This window comes from Sceloporus occidentalis, unplaced genomic scaffold, assembly GCF_023333645.1.
Source record: "Sceloporus occidentalis isolate IW3139 unplaced genomic scaffold, rSceOcc1.0.p SCAF_265, whole genome shotgun sequence".
Classification (NCBI taxonomy): domain Eukaryota; kingdom Metazoa; phylum Chordata; class Lepidosauria; order Squamata; family Phrynosomatidae; genus Sceloporus; species Sceloporus occidentalis.
Genome location: NW_028317245.1, coordinates 20525 through 39341, shown reverse-complemented (window position 1 = coordinate 39341; position 18817 = coordinate 20525). Strand labels below are relative to the sequence as shown.

Genomic DNA, 18817 nt, shown 5'->3' with positions numbered 1-18817 from the left:
GCATGGGCAGAAGGGGCCAGAGGAGGACAGGGCCATGGGGGTCAGAGTGCCGCCTTGTTGCTGGGGGTGTGAAGGAGACCCCCGTCTCCACCATCTTGTCCAAGGCTGCATTGGAGGCAAGGTCTTTGCTCTCTTGGGTCTCTTTTAGGCAAAAGGCCTTTTTCCTTTTCAAGACAATCACAGATGAAACAAGTATAAGATAGAATTTGAATAATGGGTTTTCAATCTCCAAAGTACCTGAACACTGATTGCAAGCAGTATCCACACTCAAAGGGCTGAGCTAAACATCTTAAACACTTATGGCAAGAGTTAATTTCCCTGTTGAATACTTATGTCTAGTGGTCAGAGCCCCTGAACCCCGTTATTCTGGGAGGAGGCCTGGGGGCTTTGTGTGGTTCCTCCATGGGCACAAGCAGAAGGCACTCTGCAACGCTCCCAGAGGTCCCCTGACATGGCCAGCCAACCTGGATCCCTGCCCTTAGCACCCATGGACCCCCCCACCACACACCACTTCCCCCCAAAGCAAACACCGCTGGCACAAGACCCAACTCGGAACCGGGAGATCCCAGCTGGGTCCATAGTCAGCCATGGCTTTTGCCCACCTGGTGAAGTAACTGTGGCACTTGTGGTGGTCTTGATGGCGGCGGCGGTGCTGGAGGGGCTGGGTGGTGGTGGTGATGGTGGACCCCCCTCTTCACAGAGGGGGCCGTAGTAATATGGGGGACAGAGACACTTCACCCCATCAAAGGTGCCTCCGTTGAGGCAGTTCAGCCCTGCAAGAGAGACCCAGAGAGTAGGCCTGAACGGAGGGGCAAAGCGACAGCTGGGAAGTGGGCTTCCTTGCCAACGCTCTGCCCTCTTGTGCCCCTCTTCCCCAACCCACCGCTCCCCAGAGAAGTCAGGGGTGTCCCCTTGAAGCCCATGGTTCCTAATGCCCTGCCTTCCCTGCCCCTTTCCTGGCTCCCGACCCTGCACAGCCCCCCAACTTCCAGAGCCCCCCTACCAGTTGAGGGGCACAGAGAACAAAGGAGCAGGAGGAAGGAGGCAGAGATGGCAGAGGCCTTGTGGCGAGCTTCACTCCCCATGGTCCCCAAAGCTGGAAGAGAAGGCACCCTTCCTGGGAAAGGCCTTTGCAACGTGAGCCACACCAGAACTTTGCTCCGGTGCTGGACTTTCTGCGTCATGAAGGGAGGGAACTGGCAGCCAGGCCCTGCAAGGGCCATAAAATCTGGGTAGGAGAGGAGGATGGCGCCCAAGGGAGAGGGGTCCGAGGGCCGGAATAAGACCCCCCCCCCCCCCAAGCAGGCCAGGGTTCAGGTCTCCTGATGCTTGGCCATGGAAAACCCCTGGCGGCCCTGGGCCAGTCCTGCTCCCTCAGTCTCAGAGGAAGCCAGAAGGGAAACCCTCCTCAGAGTCAGTCAGGATGACAAGGAAGTCTTATTGTAGGAGACAGCTTATGGTTTGATGCTGTGTGTGCCTTCAAGGCATTTCTGACTTATGGTGACCCTAAGGCGGCCCTATCATGGTGTTTTCTTGGCAAGATTTGTTAAGACTTTGGCCATTGCCCTCACATGAGGCTGAGAGAGTGTGACTTTGCCCAAGGTTACCAAGTGGGTTTCCATGGCCAAGCAGGGACTCGAACCCTGGTCTCTGAAGTCACAGTCCAACACTCAGACCACTAAACCTTACAGGCCACTGTAAGTAGCATTGACTTGCAAGCTCCTCATAACCACAAAGGATGCTGCCATGACTGCTTCCCTCCTGACTGTCCTGCTGGGGGTCCCACACACAGAACTGGGGGGCAAGGGACCCTCTGGCCGCCAGCGAGCAGCTCTGATGGGCATTGCAGTGTGCCTTTGTGTCGGAGGGATCTCTTTGCCTGGCAGAATGAAGAGGATGCAAAAGTCCAACCTCTTCAGCCGCCCTGCAAGACTGAGGTCTCTCTGTCCATTTGACACTTATTCTGCCTCCCAAGAGCTTCTAAAAGGTTAAAAGTTAAGATGGAAGAAACAAAAGCAAGCACAGGGAGACCCTACAGTAGGAAAGAGCAGCCAGAGGAGCGAGCCTTTCGCTGCCCCCATGCGCAGGGTATGGCCTCCTCACATGGGTCTCCATCCAGGAAGAGCTCCTTGGGGAGGCAGGAGGCCAGCGGCAGCCAGTGGGGATCAGAGGGGCACAGGGTGGGCCTGAATGGGCCGGTTGGAGCCCCTGGCCTTGCAAAGATGTGACCTCTGCAAGAAATCCCTGGAAAACATTGAGCTGGTGATTTTTGGCTGTTTGTGGACCTCCTGCTGTGTGCCCCCTTCTCCCCCCCCTCTGTTCCCCATTAAGGGCAGGCTTTGGGGAATCTTGGGATGGGGTCTTCCATGAGGAAGAAAGAGAAGAGCCCTGGAACCAATAAAATGCAGCCATCCCAAAGAAAAAGGTGGCAAACCCATCTGGTCTGTCGGATCCCCAAATTTTTGCTAGATGCCTCTTTCCCATTGCTGACCTCCCAGTCACCCAAAGGATGCGTCTCTCTCCCGGCTCATCATTCTTGAAGCCCCATGACCACATGCCTTTTAATGTGGAGGTTTGATATCAAGGGTCGATTGGGTCCAGGCAGGGGCATTGCATGCCTTTGGTTTCCTGGCCTGCCTTACCCTTTGCCCTGGTAGCCACTTTCTTTTGCCCAGGGAGGCTTCTTCCTCCTCCTCCCCTGTGCTGCTTTGATGAAGTGACAGGGAGGGAGGGCCTTTTTTTGGATTCATTCCCACAAAAACCCACCTCCTGCTGTCCTTCTAGTGTTTGCACAGCAAACAGGGCTGCTAAGAGCAATCAAGGGGCAGCTGAAGATGCAGAGAAGGTGAGGGCGGGGTCCTCCATCTTGTTTGTGCCATGTAACCCTGCGTGGCGCATGAGGCCTTCCTCGGCTGTGCTGTGCCGTCCTTCTGCTCAACACCAGCCGGTGTGTCTCTGCTTCTTGCCCCATGGCACAATGGGCAATAACACGCAGGGCCTCTTCTGCCACCCCCCCAGGGGACCAAGGGGGACACAGAAGGCATTAGGAGCATAGAGTCTCAATGGTGGCTGCAAGGGATGCCTAGTCCAGCCCCAGCCATGGGGAAATGCAGAGCTAAAGCTCTCCTGGAAGGTGCCAGCCCAACCTCTGTTTAAAAGATTGCCATTAAATCCATTGGTTGATGTCCTCTGGAGCAGCAGAAAACAAGCTGGCCCCCTCTTCTACATGGCATCCCTTCATATGTTTCAAGATGGCTCTCAGTCTTATCTTCCCAGTAGTCCTCTTCCCACTAGTCCCTTCTCTCCTCTGGATGAAGAGCAGCCGCTGGCCGGCACTCTCTGAGTTTGCTCTGCCAACCCATTACATAGCCACCAAACTGTAGCACTACTGAGCCGACACTTTGCCAGCTTGCCTGCAAGAATGTCATAGGGGAACCTTACTGAAAACAAGATGTACTACATCCACAGCACTCCTCTGATCTATCAAGCCTGTTGCATTCTCCAAAGAGAGATAAGTTTGTTTTGCCTGACTTCTTTTTGAGAAACTCATGCTGGCTCTTAGTAGTCTCAGCATGTCCTTCTATAAGTGTGTGCAGACTGACTGGTCCCCCCCCCCCCCCCCCCGTTTGGAAGATGAGAACAGTATTCACCCTTCATCCAAGAATGCACCACTGTGTATGCCGTGGTTATATCTGTGGTTCTCTGATTACACAAGGATGTAGCCGTTAAGTAACAGCCTGAAATGACCAACTACATGCGCAAGGGAACCTACATCTGCGTGAAAGAGCAGCGGGATTTCAGCTGCTAAAACTGCAGAGTATGGCAGGCACTATCAGGAAGGAACATGCTTCCTTCACAACCGACTTGGAGACCCCCACTTGCTGCCATCCCACAGCCGCCCCACAGCATACTTCTCCATGGGGCAGCATATGGGGCCCTGCGAGGCTCAGGACTGGGCAGTTCAGCTGCCTCTCTGGAAGGGAAGCGTCTTTGGGAGAAGGAGGGAGCCCTCTGGCCACTGGCCCTCGCAGTTCCCCACAAAGGCTGGAGCCAAGGTTCCTTGCTCTCTGAGGAGGGGGAAAGTATTGTGCCCCCCCCCCCGGTTGTCTAGTCCCCAGAGAGACCCCAAGAGAGAAGCCCCCACATGGCAAGAGAATTCACAAGACAAGGAGGGACTTTTTTGGCCTCCTTTATTTTCCCTTCCCTGAATCAATCCCTGTGTCAACCAACATCAGCAGCATTGGTACAGTTATTATTAATATTATTGATACCATCGTCGTTGTTGTCGTCATCATCATCATCATCATCATCATCACTCTCTGTTGCTATTTGTATGGCTTGCATCCATTGGCAAAACACCCGCTATGTTTTGTTCTGGATTATTGCACTCAGATTTTGATGGCTTGGAGGGGAGGGGGCAAAGAGGATGTGGGGTGCTTGCCCCAAAGGGCAACAAAAGGGGGGGGGGAGATACACATATGTGTGCAAATGCACACATGAGCGCGCGCACACACACACACACACACACACACAGTGCCATGAAAACAGACCAAAGGAGGGCAGGGGGGTGCCGTCAGTTCCCCCAAAGTGCCCCCACCTGCCCCTAAAAGGCCCTCCCCTCTCCCCCACCCTGAGGGACCCAGGGGGGCCTTGGGGGGAGTTAAGGCGAGGGGGCCAGCCCCAGCTAGGAAGGGGCAAAGAGATGGGGGGTTAGGAAGGAAGGGGTGAAGGGGCGGTTGGGGTGGTGGGGAGGAAGAGGAGGCCAGTGGGAGGCCCAGTCCCTGTCCGGCAGGGGCAGCACGGAGCTCCCTTGGGGGGCCACCTCCTCTTCCCCCTTCATCCGTTGCTGGACCCAGAATATAGTGCAGCTGCCCTTGCGCCAGTCAGTGGCTGGGGGTCATGTGGGTCCAGGAGGGGCTGGAGGGCCGGAAGAGCCCCCAAAGCAGTCCAAGCTCTCCTCCTGGTGTTTTCGTGGGAGGAAGGGGCTACCACCAGCACTGGCCGCCAGTTCCTCAATAGTACCTCAGTGGAGCAAGAGGGAGCACAACGCACGCACCCCCTAATTCCAGGGCTCCTCTGTCTTCTCCATCTCAGCTGGGGAGGGGGCTCCCTGGGGGTCATCTGCCTGCAAGTCCAGCATCCAGGCCAGACCGAGCTCCTGCCCATTGGCCTCCTCCTCACAGGTGGGTCACCTGGGGCCGGGCGATCCGTGCCTGCAGCCGCCAGAGAGAGAGAGAGAGAGAGAGAGAATGAGAGAAAGAGAGAGGAGCGGAGGTGAGCCAGGTGGCCCCTGAGAGTCCCCTGCTCTCCTCAAGGGGTCGCCCTCACCCCACTCTGCCCTCCTGCTTCCCCGACTGAGCCAGAGGCCCAGAGATCCCACTCCCCTCTTCTGCAGCCCAAATGTCCCACTTTGCCCCACTGGGAGCCTCCTGACCCCCCTCCCCCGACTCCCGTAGTCTTAGGGCCCTTGGCCTCCTACTGCCCCCCCCCCAAATCTGGACAGACAAGATGGTGCTTCCAAGGGGAGGGTATTTATGCCGCTGGCAACCCTGATGTACCATAGTGAGGGTGAACCCCTGCCACAACCCCTTTATTTCTGCCTTCCCCCCCAGGCAACTGCTGTACCTGAAGGGAGGTGTCCACTTTGTCCAGCCGTGGCCGGAAGGTGCCTTGGCCTGGCGGGGAGCTCCGTCCGTCCTCACTGCTGGAGCGGCCATCTGGGTCTGTGGGGGCTGGGAGAAAAGAGCGGAAGAGAGCTTGAGAGGGCAGCCGGGGCACTCCTAGGAGTGGCCCTGGGCAAGTCACACTCTCTCAGCCTCCGCTCTCTCCCCCTTCGCCCACCTGGGGAGGGGGCTCCTACCTGGTGCACTGATGCTGGTGCTGCTGCTGCCATCCCTGGCGGGGATGTGGGGCCGAGGCAGCCAGGGGGGGCTCCATTCCGGGTCATTCTCGTACCAGGCCTCCTCACTGATGGCCGGATTCTTCAGCCTGTAACCACCAACACCCCCCCCCCCAATGTATGGGTCAGCCAAGGCCCCCCATGTCTGCTGGCCCTTTAGTGGGCTGTCCAGCAAACGCACTGCAGCTCTTCGCTAGGCTGATGCCCACATTGTGGCCTCCTGGATTCTGATACAATTATTTTATTCATGTTTCTTATGGGTCAGGGCAGGACAGGGAGAGGGGTGAAACCCCTTTGGAAGAGGAAGGTCTTGGCCCTGCAGCCCAAATCAAACTGTTGGGGTTTCCTTTGGAAGAGGCCGGCCCTGCGGCTCCTCCACAGCATCGGTCATGTCCAGTGGTGAGCATCTGCTGTGCACGGAGGCAGACGGATGCCCAGCGCTGGGCCAGATGTGGAAGAAGGAAGCCACCCCCCTTCGCAAGGAGAGCCATGTGCTAGGTGAGCAAAGGAGGGCTTCAGGTGAAAACGCATCCTGTCCAGCAGAAGTCCAGGGATTGGGAGAAGCCAGAGAGGGAGCGTGGGACAACCTCCTAGCCCAGAGAGAAGTGCCCCATCAGGGAGACCGTGCCCGGGCAGGGAAGCCCACCCTGTTCCTCCCGTCTGCCTCCCTGGTGCCCGCCTTGCCCTCTGCTCACCTGGGCTGCCAAGTCTGGTGCTGCCAGCAGAGGAGGATGGCCAGGACAAGGATCACGATCAGGAGGACCGCCAGGCCCAGCGCCACCCCCACGGCCACCCCCACCTTGCTGATCCTTTGCTCGCAGTGCCAGCCGGTGTACCAGTAAGAGTCCGACTGGGGGCAACTGGGGAAGGAAGAGAGGAGTCAGGAGGGAAAGTGGGGGGGCAGACCTTTGGGCCCCTGGGAGAGGAGGCAAAGGGTCACAGCACGTGGCTGGGGGAGACACTCCTGGCTAGTTCTCTTTTTGTTGCTGCCCCCTGGAACTGTTGGAGGTCCTGTTTGCACATCCCTCCTAGCCCCCTGCCCCACAAACAGCCCCCTGTGCCCCTTCTTGCCCTGGGCCACACCAGACCACAGCGTCTTCCTGGCCCCTAAGCCCCCAAGCCCCCGGGTTTGACCTCCAGAGATCTTGGCTGGCTCCCTCCTCCACCCCTTCCTGTGGGGTGAGATGGCATTAGCCCTGGTCTACCTCGCAGGGTTATTGTTGCAATCTGATGCTGTTTGCAGGCTCAGCTGCCTTCCCTCTCTTTGGCGCAAGGTCCAACACCATCAGCTGCAAAGCTGACAGGACAAGGGCCTGAGCAAGGCCTGACCCTTGGCTGCCCCCCACCCCACTCCATCCCTGGGGTGCTACTTACAAGCAGTTGGGCCCGTTGGACCGGATCTGACAGTTCCCATTACCACAGCTGAAGTAGTCTGGGTGCTGGGAGCTGCAGCTGGAGACGCACTGGACGCTGTTGTTCACGCTTTTTGCCATGAAGTAGACCTGGAGGTCCTTGGACAGCCAGGCAGTGCACACCACTGGTCATCCAGCCATGGGGGGGGGGGGGAGGAGAGTCAGCCAGGAGTGGCAAACGCAGCCACTGCCCCAATTACAACCACACCCCACCCCACCCACCGTGCCACGTCTGCCTGGTGCCTCCCAGCTAAGCAAAGGGAGAGGGGCAAACCCAGTGAGGTGCCCAGACATGCCCCATTGTGTGTGACCCTTGCTTTTCCTTTGCCCAACCGTCTCAGTCTGGGTGCCCCAGTGCAGGGGTTGGGCACAGGGTGGGCATGGAGGTGCCCAAAGAATGCCCACTCGTGCAGGGAGAAACATAGGGGAGGGTCCCACCTGTGGGGTCCAGTGGTACTGGGGTCACTTGGAATTCTGGATAGAACCTCAGGCAGGTAGAATCTGAAGAAGGAAAGGAAGAAGGTGGCAGCGCCTCAGAAGACGGAGAGCCTGGCACAGAAGAAGGGCCTGCCCCTCACCCTGCAAGGCCACCCCTTCCTTCCTGAACAGTCCTCCCCGCTCCACCCCCCCTCCCCCATATTCAAGACGCTTTTCCTATTGTTTAGGTTGAATCTCTTTGCTTGTTATTTAAATCCAACGGTTTGTGTCCTAGTTTCTGAAGCAGCAGAAAACAAGCTCAGTCCATCTGCAAAAGTCCTTCCTGGGCACAATTTAGCATCTGAGAATATAGATGTCATCTACAAAAAACTATGCTACCAATGTCTTTCTCTCAGCTAATCTCAAAGGTGCTACAGGGTCCCTTTCTGCGCTGATTTCCCAGACTAACACAGCAATGCCTTTGAGTCCCTTCAGGTAGTCAGAGATTGCTATCTTCTTCAAGCTGGACATACCCAGCTCCCTCAGCCATTCCTCACTGGGATGGCCAGTTTCCATCCAGACCTTTGACCACCTTGGTCACCCTCCTCTGGACACGCTCCAGCTTATCCACCTCTTCCTTGACCTCTGGAGTCCCAAAATGGACACAGGATTCCATACTTACAATCCAGTGGCTGAATGGTCTGCCTTTTCACCTGCACTTGTTTCGGTTTTTGTAAACCACCTCAAGCCCCCATTTGAGGGAACAATGGCAGAGTGGAAGCAGAAATTGGGGGGATACATCTTGTTGTGGGGGGGGGAGGCCACCTGCTCCGAATGGCCCTCGGGGGTCCCTTCCAACTCTAGGAATCAAGGGAGAGGTTCACACCTTCTGCCCACATTTTGGACAGGGAACAACAGGCTGAACCATTCTTTGAGTTCTGGATGCCTGGAAGGGAGCCATTTGGGCTGCTCTGCAAGAGGCACCAAGTTCCCCCCAAACTGGCTTGGTGCAAAGCCTCCTGCACCCTGATTCCCAGGTCTTTTCCTGTCTGTGCTTACTCAAGCGTAAGTCCAGCTCAGTTTAGAGGGACAGCTCCCCAATGGGAACAGACAAGAGGATCGCAGCCCTGGGAGGCTGCCTCAGGAAGAACTTGCTGCTGCCTCCATGGAGGCACAGTCTCCTTCTTGGGAGGTGGTTTTTAGCAGAGGGTGGAGGGCAATCTCTCCCAGAGAGGGATTGGACAGTGTATTCCTGCATGGCAGAAGGAGGGGGCTGGACTGGGTGGCCCTCGGGGGTCCCTTCCAACTCCAGGATTCTCAGATTCTCTGAGGACAACCCTGGAAGGGATGGCCTTTCCCCAGTACCAGATTTGGGGGCTCCCAGCCACAGAGGGCTAAGCAGGGCTGACCCCTCACCTGTCCCGAGGGTGACGTTGGAGCATTCGGAGCAGCTGCATCGGGTCTTGTTCAGCTTCTCTGTGATGTTCGCAAGAGTTTTTTCATAAGAGGTGTTGAATCCAGAGGCAGGCAGGTAGAGGTTCACCTTGTAGTCCACAACAACGCTGCCCTTACTGGGGGGGGGGGGGATGGACAGGTGAAGGGGGCTCGCTTCTTTCCACGACTGGGACCTGCCACCCCACTAACTTTCTCAACAGGTGGAGGCAGCCCCATTGCATCGGGGTGGGGTCTTCCTGTTCACTCAGGATTGTGGGTCTCTGGGCCCCCAGCCACCCTCACATCTGGCCCATATGGTCCCTTGGGATGGGAGGAGGCTCCATCCCAGCGGGAAGTATGGGTCACCCAGATGTTGGGGAAGGGGACCTTTTAGGGTCCTCTGTGGCAGAGGAGTGGGGAAGGAGAGGGCTTTTGGTCAAGGGCCCATGGCCCCACACACATGGGATGGACAGGGGGCTTTCTGTGTCCATCCTTCCAGACCTTTGCCCAGTGTTGGATGCCACTGGCCACAGCCCTTCAAGGGCTCACCTCAGGGAAATCACCGTTATGTTGTGGTAGCCAGGAATACTGTGATAGATCTTGTCCATCTGCAGAGAGAGTCAGTGAGAAGGAGATCAGCACATCTGTCCCAGCAGGCAAGAAGCCAGGATAATGAACAACAAGGCTCCTCTGAGCATGTGCAGAGTGACTGCCCATCTCTATCATGGTACTGGATAGCTTTTGGGATCCCTTCCATCATTCTATGATTTTGCTAGGCCTCTTACATTGGGCATGAGCACCCAGTGAATGAAGAGGGACTGCCAAAAAGAAGGGGGCGATCTGCCAAAAAGAAGGGGTCTGTGGGTATGAAAGATACCCTCCCGGTTCCAGTGGGGTCAGCAGGCCTCACCCCACCGGACACCCCTTTCTTAGGATGTGGGTCACAATGCGCTGGAGTCCCAACAGAATCCCTGTTTTGTCTTCCAAGAGAGCTGCCTGTCTCCTGAAGGGAGGGGGGGTCGGACTCTAAGGCCCCCAGCTGGACCCCTTCTAACACAAGGATCCCTCACCTTCCATGAAAAGGCCTGGAAAGCCTGGTCCAAAAAGCCTGCCCAGCAGGGGAGATTGTTGGTCTGTGGCGGGCAAGGGTACGAGATGCCAGCCAAGCATGCAAGAAGGGGTCTCCTGAATGGGGGTCTCTTCAGCTGCTCAGGTTCTGCCTGGACAGCCCCCCAAGGCCCCCCCTCACCTCTCCCGCAAATGTCCTTGAAAAGTTTTGGAAGGCAGGGGATCTGGGGTCCGACATGGCCGGGAGATATTTCCAGTTGTCCACCTTGACCGTGACGTTGACCGCTGCTGCCACGATCCCTGCAGAGAGGAAAGAGAGGACATATGAAAGGCCAAAGGGGCAGAGATAGCAAGAAAGGAGGGGGAATCAGAGGCCTGGGCTCAGGGTGACCAGCAGCAGTCATGACCGCAAAGGAGGACAAGGCACCACAAAATGTAGGACACTCAAGAAGAACGTAGGACATTGCAAAATAAAAGCCAAAAACACATATCAATATAAATTCATGCTTGTTAGTCATGCTCAAAATGGAGGACATTTTGGAATTCCTCCTGGACAGAAGCTTGAAATGTAGGACGTGTCCTGAAAAAGGAGGACATGTGGCCACCCTGCCTTGGCTGGCTCTCCATCCTGGATGGGCTTTAGCTTCGGATGCCTACATGGCAGAATGGGGTTACCCTAGATGTCCCCTGGGGCTCTTGCAATGCTATGATCTCCTTTTGGGGCTCTTGCCAAAAGATGTCCACTCAGATGATCTGGGGACAAATCCCATTCCTAAGGATGTTACTATGTGCGAAATTCCTGGGCAGCGCTACTTCTGGGTGGGTCCCCCTTGAAGTTCCTGGCCTTTGGTCACATGCGCTTATTCCCCAAATATTCAGGCCGAGGGCTAAGAGGGGCAAAGGGCAAGGCGTCCTTTGTGGAAGGAGACCCACCACCAACCATGCTGCCAAAGGATGCAAAGAGTGCCTGGCCGTCTCTGAACCCAGGCGAGTGCAGGGCAAAGAGGGCACTGAGGGTGGGCTGGGAATGCCCCTTGGTGCATGGACAAGGGGAGAGGAAGCCATTTTGAGCTGTCCAGGGTCTGGGAGGAAATGGCTACGACTAGATCAGTTTACCTTTCATGGGTTACATGCTGCAAAGCTCCTTTCAGACAAACGGAAGAAGGCTTTAGCATAAGTCAAAGGCTTCCTTGGGTGCATGAAGTGAAGTATTTATAGGCAGACATTTGGGCCCACGAATGAGCAGTTGTGTGCGAGAGAGAAGTAATAGAAATGCAGGACTAGGTAGGAATGGTGATGGGGGGACAAGTTCAGTTTTAATGATGGTCGAAGGAGGGAAGGAAGAAGCTGCCTAAAGCCAAGGCCAGCAATAACCGTATGAACAGCAGAGGAATGTGGCAGGGAAGGGGTTCGGGAGCAAATGGGCCAAGAGAGCCCTCCTGAGGCCAGCCAGAGTCAACTAGCAAGGGATCGTGGCCATAGCAGTGGGCCAGGGAGACATCAGTGTCTCTCTCCAACAGCCCACTGTCCATGGACTTGCGTTTGTGGATATATCTCAGTTCTTCTGTTTTTCTTTCAGACCTCCCCTGGGAGTTTTTGGAACGTCCAAAAAGACTGAATTGTTTTGTAACTGGCTCCTGCGCATTCCTATTCCTAATGTCGGATTTATGCCCATTAAATGGGCATTTGGATGTACATACATAGCATCCATGTAATTACAGGTGCAAATGGGCTTCCCTCCTCTTCCCTGGGGGAGACTTGCACATGCCTGAGAGAGAACCAAGAGGACTCTGGCCAGTGAGTGCCTTTAGGACAGTGGTTCTCAACCTTTCCAATGCTGCAATCCTTTAATACAGTTCCTCATGTTGTGGTGACCCCCCCCAATCGATGGGCTTAGGCAACCCCTGTGAAAGGGATCACAACCCACAGGTTGAGAACCACTGCTTTTGAAAGCAATTTCCTGGTCTTTTTTCTCCCTTTCTCTCTCACATACACACCAGAAAGACAGAGAGAGAGAGAGAAAAGGAAAGCTAATAAGAGAGGGAAAACAGAGAGATGAAAAATGGAGAGAGAAATGAGAACTGGGAGAGAAAAGGGAGAGAGTAAAAAAAGAGGTAAAAGAGGGGACAGAACAGAGAGAGGGAAAGAGGGAAGTGGGACGGAAGGAAGGCAGGAAGGAAACAGAGGGAGAACAGATCCCCCCATCCTGCATTTCTCCCCATATGCGAAAGAGCGCAGTGACTTTTCTCAGTGGGGCAGGGGTCTCGCACCCCTCCCCTGGTTCAGCTGAAGGGAGAAGCCACAGCCTTCCTGGAGATGGCCCTGCAGGAAAGGGCCAGAGGGGTCTGGAAGCCCACTGTTTACCAAGCCCCCCAGCAGGCAAGAGGGTCCAGGGCACGAAAGCCAGAGGAGGACCCCTTCCTCCGCCGCTTGCAGAAGAAGACACCGTCTGGGGTCCCTGCCACACTTCCATCCTAGGGAATCCTGGGATTTGTAGTCAGGAGGGACTTGAAATTCTCTGCCAGGGCCCCAGCATGCTGTAGTTCAGTGGGGTGGGCTAGAGGCATCCAGGTCTATCACCAAACTACAAATCCCAGGATGATGTAGGACAGAACCAAGCCCATGAATGTAGACTGTAACTCTGTAGTGTGGAGGCACTCACAGCCACATCTGTTCTACGCAGAAAGAATATGATATGATAGCCCTCTTTAAGTATTTGAAGGGGTGTCACATTGAGGAAGGAGCAAGCTTGTTTTCTGCTGCTCCAGAGAACAGGACCAAATGGAGCAATGGATGCAAGCTCCAGGAAAAGAGATTCCAGCTCAACTTTAGGAGGAATGTCCTGAGAGTAAGAGCTGTTCAACAGTGGAGCACACTCCCTTGGAGGCTTTGTTGAAGTCTCCTTCCTTGGAGGTCTTTAAACAGAGGCTGGATGGCCATCTGTCAATGAGGATGCTTTGATTGTGATTTCCTGCATGGCAGGAGGGGTTGGACTGGATCAAGGCCCTTCTGGTCTATTCCAACACTATGATTCTATGATTCTATGGTTTTAGGAGAACTGGGGGCTGGATTGCAACCTCAGAGGAGAGAACAGTGGCCTAAAGCAGTGCGGACCGGCTCCAGACCAGTCTCTGTCCTTGTTTCCAAGAAATGAAGAAACAACTGTAATCAGTGGGTAAGAATATCATGCTGGTCTCCAGTGGTGCAGTGGGACAATGAAGCGCCCCCGCAGCATCAGAAAAGCCCCAGCCTAGAGAGTCTCCTCTAAGGATCAGCCTCTGGAAAGGAAAAGAAGCAAGGGGCATCCCTTCCAAAGGCCAAGGCAGCACCCTTAGACCCCAATACCTATACGTACTGTCCTTTATTATTACTCCTATGTGCTATCCACTTGTGCCATCCTCTCTTCCACAACTGTTAGGAAGCAGAGCCTGAGACATGCAAAGAGGCTCATAGCTAGAAGCCCCTTGCCAGCTCTTGCCCCAGGAAGGAGGAAGGAGGAAGGAGAGGGGAAAGGGGCCGGCGGCTGCCTGGGCATAGACTTACCTGGCGAGAACTCGTTCTGTGGTGTGCTTTCCTGCTGCTTTTCCTCGCAGGTGGGTCCAGAGTAGGGGGGAAAGCATTGGCAGTGACCGCCAACAAGGACTCCCCCATGATGGCACTGGAGAGGAAGAGCTGTAGTGGAGGAAGCACCAAAGGCAGAGCAAGGGAAAGAAGGATAAAAAAGCTTAGGAGCAAATAGACACCCCCCCCCATTGCATGAACTCTTAATAAGAAATTCCTTTTTTCTTATAGAGAGGCAATTAAAGCAGCGAAGAGATCCTCCTCGGCTGCTTGCATTGCATCTGCAAAGTCTCGTCCGGCAGAGATGTTTAGGGCGGTCAGGGAACTGGCGGTGATGCCATCTACTCAGAAGCCTCTACTTAACCCGACAACAGTCTGCTGTGATGCATTTAACAACTACTTTGCAGGTGAAATCTCTCAGAGAAGAGCCCACTTGGATGCAAATGTTAAGGCAAAGTCAACTGATGAGGTGTCCAGTAACCCGTTTATGAGATTAGACTGGATCAGTTTGAGCTTGTGAGTACTGATGACGTGGACAAGATCCTTGGAAAGGTGAGGAAGACGACATGCCCCCTCGATCCCTGCCCATCATGGCTGGCCGTCCGGAGGGTGATGCCTTGATGGCACTTCTTAGATGTGTCATCAATGCATCCCTCAGGGAAGGACATGTACCATCTGCTTTAAACGAAGCAGTCATCAGACTGCTTGTGAAAAAGCCTTCCCTGGACCCCCTGGACATGAAAAACTATAGGCCTGTCTCCCATCTGCCATTCTGAGCAAGGTGATCGAGAAGGCAGTTGCTCTTCAGCTCCAAGTGGTCTTGGATGAAGCCGATTTTCTAGATCCATTTCAAACGGGCTTCAGGACGGGATTTGGGGTGGAGACTGCCATGGTCGCTTTAACTGATGACCTCCGTCTAGCCATCGACAGAGGAAGCGTGACCCTGTTGGTGTTGCTAGACCTCTCAGCGGCATTCGACACAATAGACCACAACATCCTTCTGGAACACCTGAGAGAGCTAGGAATTGGAGGCACTGCGTTGCAGTGGTTCCGCTCCTTCCTCTCGGGGAGGTTCCAGAGGCTGATGCTCAGGGACAGGCGCTCCTCGAAAACAGGGCTTAATTGTGGCGTCCCTCAGGGTGCCATCCTGTCCCCGATGTTATTCAACATCTATATCAAGCTGCTGGGAGAAGTCATCCGTAGACATGGAGCAGGGTGTTATCAGTACACTGATGACACCCAAATATACTTCTCCATGTCCTGATCAGCAGCTATGACAACAGATGGCATTTCTCCCCTCAGTCAGTGTCTTGAAGCGGTAATGGACTGGATGAGGGAAAACAAGCTCAAGCTGAATCCAGACAAAACGGAAGTACTTACAGTAGGGGCCCCCAAACCAGGTATCAGGCCGCAACCTCCAGTCCTAGAGGGGTTCACGCTCCCCTCAAAGGACTGTGTTCACAGCTTAGGGGTGCTTCTTGACTCATCTCTTCGGATGAGGAATCAGGTGAATGCAACGGTCAAGAGCGCCTGTTATCAGCGTCAGCAGATACATCAGCTGCGCCCTTTCCTGGAATGGAAACTATAGTACATGCGCTGGTAACCTCAAGACTCGACTTTTGCAATGTGCTGTACATGGGGCTACCCTTGTGCCTAGTCCAGAAACTTCAATTGGTACAGAATATGGCGGCCAGATTGATCACTGGAACATCTAGGAGTGACCATAGAACACTAATATTGAAGTCACTCCACTGGCTGCCTATTAGTTTTTGAGCGAAGTACAAGGTGTTGGTTATCACCTTTAAAGCCCTCCATGGCTTGGGCCCGACCTATCCAAGGGACCGCCTGCCTCCATACAATCCGCCCCGTACTCTCATGTCCTCTGGGGAGAGTTTATTGCAACCTATAAATACTAGACTGACTGCAGCTTCCCACAGGGCCTTTTCTGCAGCCGCTCCCAGTCTCTGGAATGGCGGCCGGATGAGATCCGTCAGATCACCAACTTAGAGAGCTTCAAGAAAGCTGTTGAGACGGATCTCTTCCGGCAGCCTTTCCAGAATAAACTACTCGGCCGTGTAGTGAGTGCCCCCCCCACATATATATACTATGACTCTGCCACTTTTATTGGTTTTAATTGTTATGTAATATTAAATTCTATACTGTTTAATTGTCTTTTGGGGGGGATATTTTGTATATTTGGGTGTATTTTGACTCTTGTGATCCGCTTTGATTGTTTTTAACAAAAAGCGGGATAGAAAAAAAAGCTTTATTATTTCATTTTTATTCCTATTAAGGATACTCCCAAATCCAGACAGACCCCCCTCAAGCGTCCCAGTCTGGGGAGCGGCTGGCGCCAGCTGGGGCTACTACTCTGCTCTGGTGGGACCCTCCATGGAGGCCAAGGGTGACTCAGACACTCACCGGGAGGAGAGGAGCTCAGGGCCGTGGTGGTGTTCAGAGGACCGGTTGTGGAGGACGCCGCCGGTCGGGTTTGTGTAGCATTTCTATGGGGAGTGGTGGATGCGGCATGGGAGGCCGTGGCTCTCGACGTGGTTGTTCTCACGGTGGAGGAGCTGCTGCTGGACGGCCGGACGGGTCTTGGGGCCGCGGAGGTTGTCCTGGGGGTGGTGGCCCTGGCCGGGATTTCAGGGGAGGGGGTCTGGCGGGTGGGAAGGCTGGCTGTGGAAAGGGAGGCCTGGGTCGGGGGCACGGCCTCAGAGCTGCTGCTCCCCTGAGAAGCAGAGGGCGATCCCATGGAGGCTGAAGGGGGCCGGGAGGAAGGACCACGGGCGCTGCTCACAAAATGGTGCACAGAAGAGGTAGCCGATGTCGTCTCACTGGTCCTTGGAATTGTCTCCGTAGAGGTGTAACTGGAAGAAGCATTCAGAGTAGAGAAGAGAGTAGGCTTCATGGTTGGGGTTTCCTCAGGTGTGGAAAGGGAAGGAATGGAGGTCACTACTGGGTGCCTGGAGGAGAGAATTGGCTCTGAGGTAGTAGTTTCCTCCGTGGTTGAAACATAAGGAGTGGATATTACTGGTGAGTGAGTAGAGAACAAAATTTGCTCCGAGGTTGTAGTTTCCTCCGTGGAGGAAGCGTAAGGAGATGATGTTACTGGTGAGTGAGTAGAGAATGAAGTTTTCTCCAAGGTTGTAGTTTCCTCTCTGCTGGAAGCATAAGGCGTGGATGTTACTGGTGAATGAGTAGAGAACGAAGTTTGCTCCAAGGTTGTAGTTTCCTCTGTGGAAGAAACGTAAGGAGTGGATGTTACTCGTGAGTGAGTAGTGAATGAAGTTTGCTCTGAGGTTGTAGTTTCCTCCGTGGTAGAAGCGTAAGGAGTGGATGTTAATGGTGAGTGATGAGAGAACGAAGTTTGCTCCGAGGTTGTAGTTTCCTTCGTGGTGGAAGCGTAAGGAGTGGATGTTACTGGTGAGTGAGTAGAGAACGAAATTTGCTCCAAGGTTGTAGTTTCCTCCTTGGAAGAAACGTAAGGAGTGGATGTTACTGGTGAGTGAGTAGTGAACGAAGTTTGCTCCGAGGTTGTAGTTTCCTCCCTGGAAGAAACATAAGGAGTGTATGTTACTGGTGAGTGAGTAGAGAATGAAGTTTGCCCCGAGGGTGTAGTTTCCTCTGTTGAAGAAACGTAAGGAGTGGATGTTACTGGTGAGTGAGTAGTGAACAAAGTTTGCTCCGATGTTGTAGTTTCCTCCGTAGAGGAAGCGTAAAGAGTGGATGTTACTGGTGAGTGAGTAGAGAACAAAGTTTTCTCCGAGGTAGTAGTTTCCGCCGTGCTGGAAGCGTAAGGAGTAGATGTTACTCGTGAGTGAGTAGAGAACGAAGTATGCTCCAAGGTTGTAGTTTCCTCCGTGGTGGAAGCGTAAGGAGTGGATGTTACTGGTGAGTGAGTAGTGAACAAAGTTTCCTCCGATGTTGCAGTTTCCTCCGTAGAGGAAGCGTAAGTTGTGGATGTTACTGGTGAGTGAGTAGAGAATGAAGTTTTTTCCGAGGTAGTAGTTTCCTCTGTGCTGGAAGCGTAAGGAGTGGATGTTGCCGTTGAGTGAGTAGAGAAGGAAGTTTCCTCCAGGGTTGTAGTTTCCTCTGTGCTGGAAGCGTAAGGAGTGGATGTTACTGGTGTGTGAGTAGAGAACGAAGTTTGCTCCGAGGTTGCAGTTTCCTCCGTGGAAGAAACATAAGGAGTGGATGTTACTGGTGAGTGGGTAGACAACAAAGTTTGCTCCGAGGGTGTAGTTTCCTCCGTGGAGGAAGCGTAAGGAGTGGATGTTACTGGTGAGTGAGTAGAGAAGGAAGTTTGCTCCGAGGTTGTAGTTTCCTCCTTGGAAGAAACATAAGGAGTGGATGTTACTGGTGAGTGAATAGTGAACAAAGTTTTCTCCAAGGTTGTACTTTCCTCCGTGGAAGAAACGTAAGGAGTGGATGTTACTGGTGAGTGAGTAGTGAACGAAGTTTGCTCCAAGGTTGTAGTTTCCACCATGGAGGAAGCGTAGGGAGTTGATGTTACTGGTGAATGAGTAGAGAACGAAGTTTTCTCCGAGGTTGTAGTTTCCTCCATTGTGGAAGCGTAAGGAGTGGATGTTAATGGTGAGTGAGTAGATAAAGAAGTTTGCTCTGAGGTTGTAGTTTCCTCCGTGGTGGAAGCATAACGAGTGGATGTTACTGGTGAGTGAGTAGAGAATGAAGTTTTCTCCGAGGTAGTAGTTTCCTCCGTGCTGGAAGCGTAAGGAGTAGATGTTACTGGTGAGTGAGTAGAGAACGAAGTTTGCTCCGAGGTTGTAGTTTCCTCCGTGGTGGAAGCGTAAGGAGTGGATGTTACTGGTGAGTGAGTAGAGAAGGAAATTTTCTCCGAAGTTGTAGTTTCCTCCGTGGTGGAAGCGTAAGGGGTTGATGTTAATGGTGAGTGAGTAGAGAACGAAGTTTGCTCCAAGGTTGTGGTTTCCTCCGTGGTGGAAGCGTAAGGAGTGGATGTTACTGGTGACTGAATGGAGAACGAAGTTTGCCCCGAGGTTGTAGT

The 18817-nt window shown here is 54.0% G+C and overlaps 1 protein-coding gene across 1 annotated transcript; it reads right to left on the bottom strand.

Moving 5' to 3' along the window:
- Nucleotides 1-4189: 4189 nt before the first annotated feature.
- Nucleotides 4190-18360, bottom strand: LOC149275771 (uncharacterized). The gene is made up of 11 exons (XM_089504263.1): nt 16213-18360; nt 13774-13902; nt 10412-10530; nt 9712-9770; nt 9145-9299; nt 7750-7812; nt 7274-7436; nt 6595-6759; nt 5861-5988; nt 5626-5732; nt 4190-5213 (listed from the first exon to the last, which is right to left on the bottom strand). The coding sequence occupies exons 1-11, from the start codon at nt 18356-18358 to the stop codon at nt 5178-5180; spliced, it is 3270 nt and encodes a 1089-aa protein (XP_089360389.1). The 5' UTR covers nt 18359-18360; the 3' UTR covers nt 4190-5177.
- Nucleotides 18361-18817: the final 457 nt, after the last annotated feature.

What these genes read in the sequence shown, in the direction of transcription:
- LOC149275771 (XM_089504263.1), bottom strand. Translation starts at nt 18,358, where the DNA reads ATGGAGGAAACTACAACCTCGGAGAAAACTTCGTTCTCTACTCATTCA. An exon ending in CAAGGACATTTGCGGGAGAG is followed by an intron (nt 9,771 to 10,411) that starts GTGAGGGGGGGC and finishes CTCTCTCTGCAG; the next exon opens with ATGGACAAGATCTATCACAG. An exon ending in TCCAACGGGCCCAACTGCTT is followed by an intron (nt 6,760 to 7,273) that starts GTAAGTAGCACC and finishes TTCCTTCCCCAG; the next exon opens with TTGCCCCCAGTCGGACTCTT.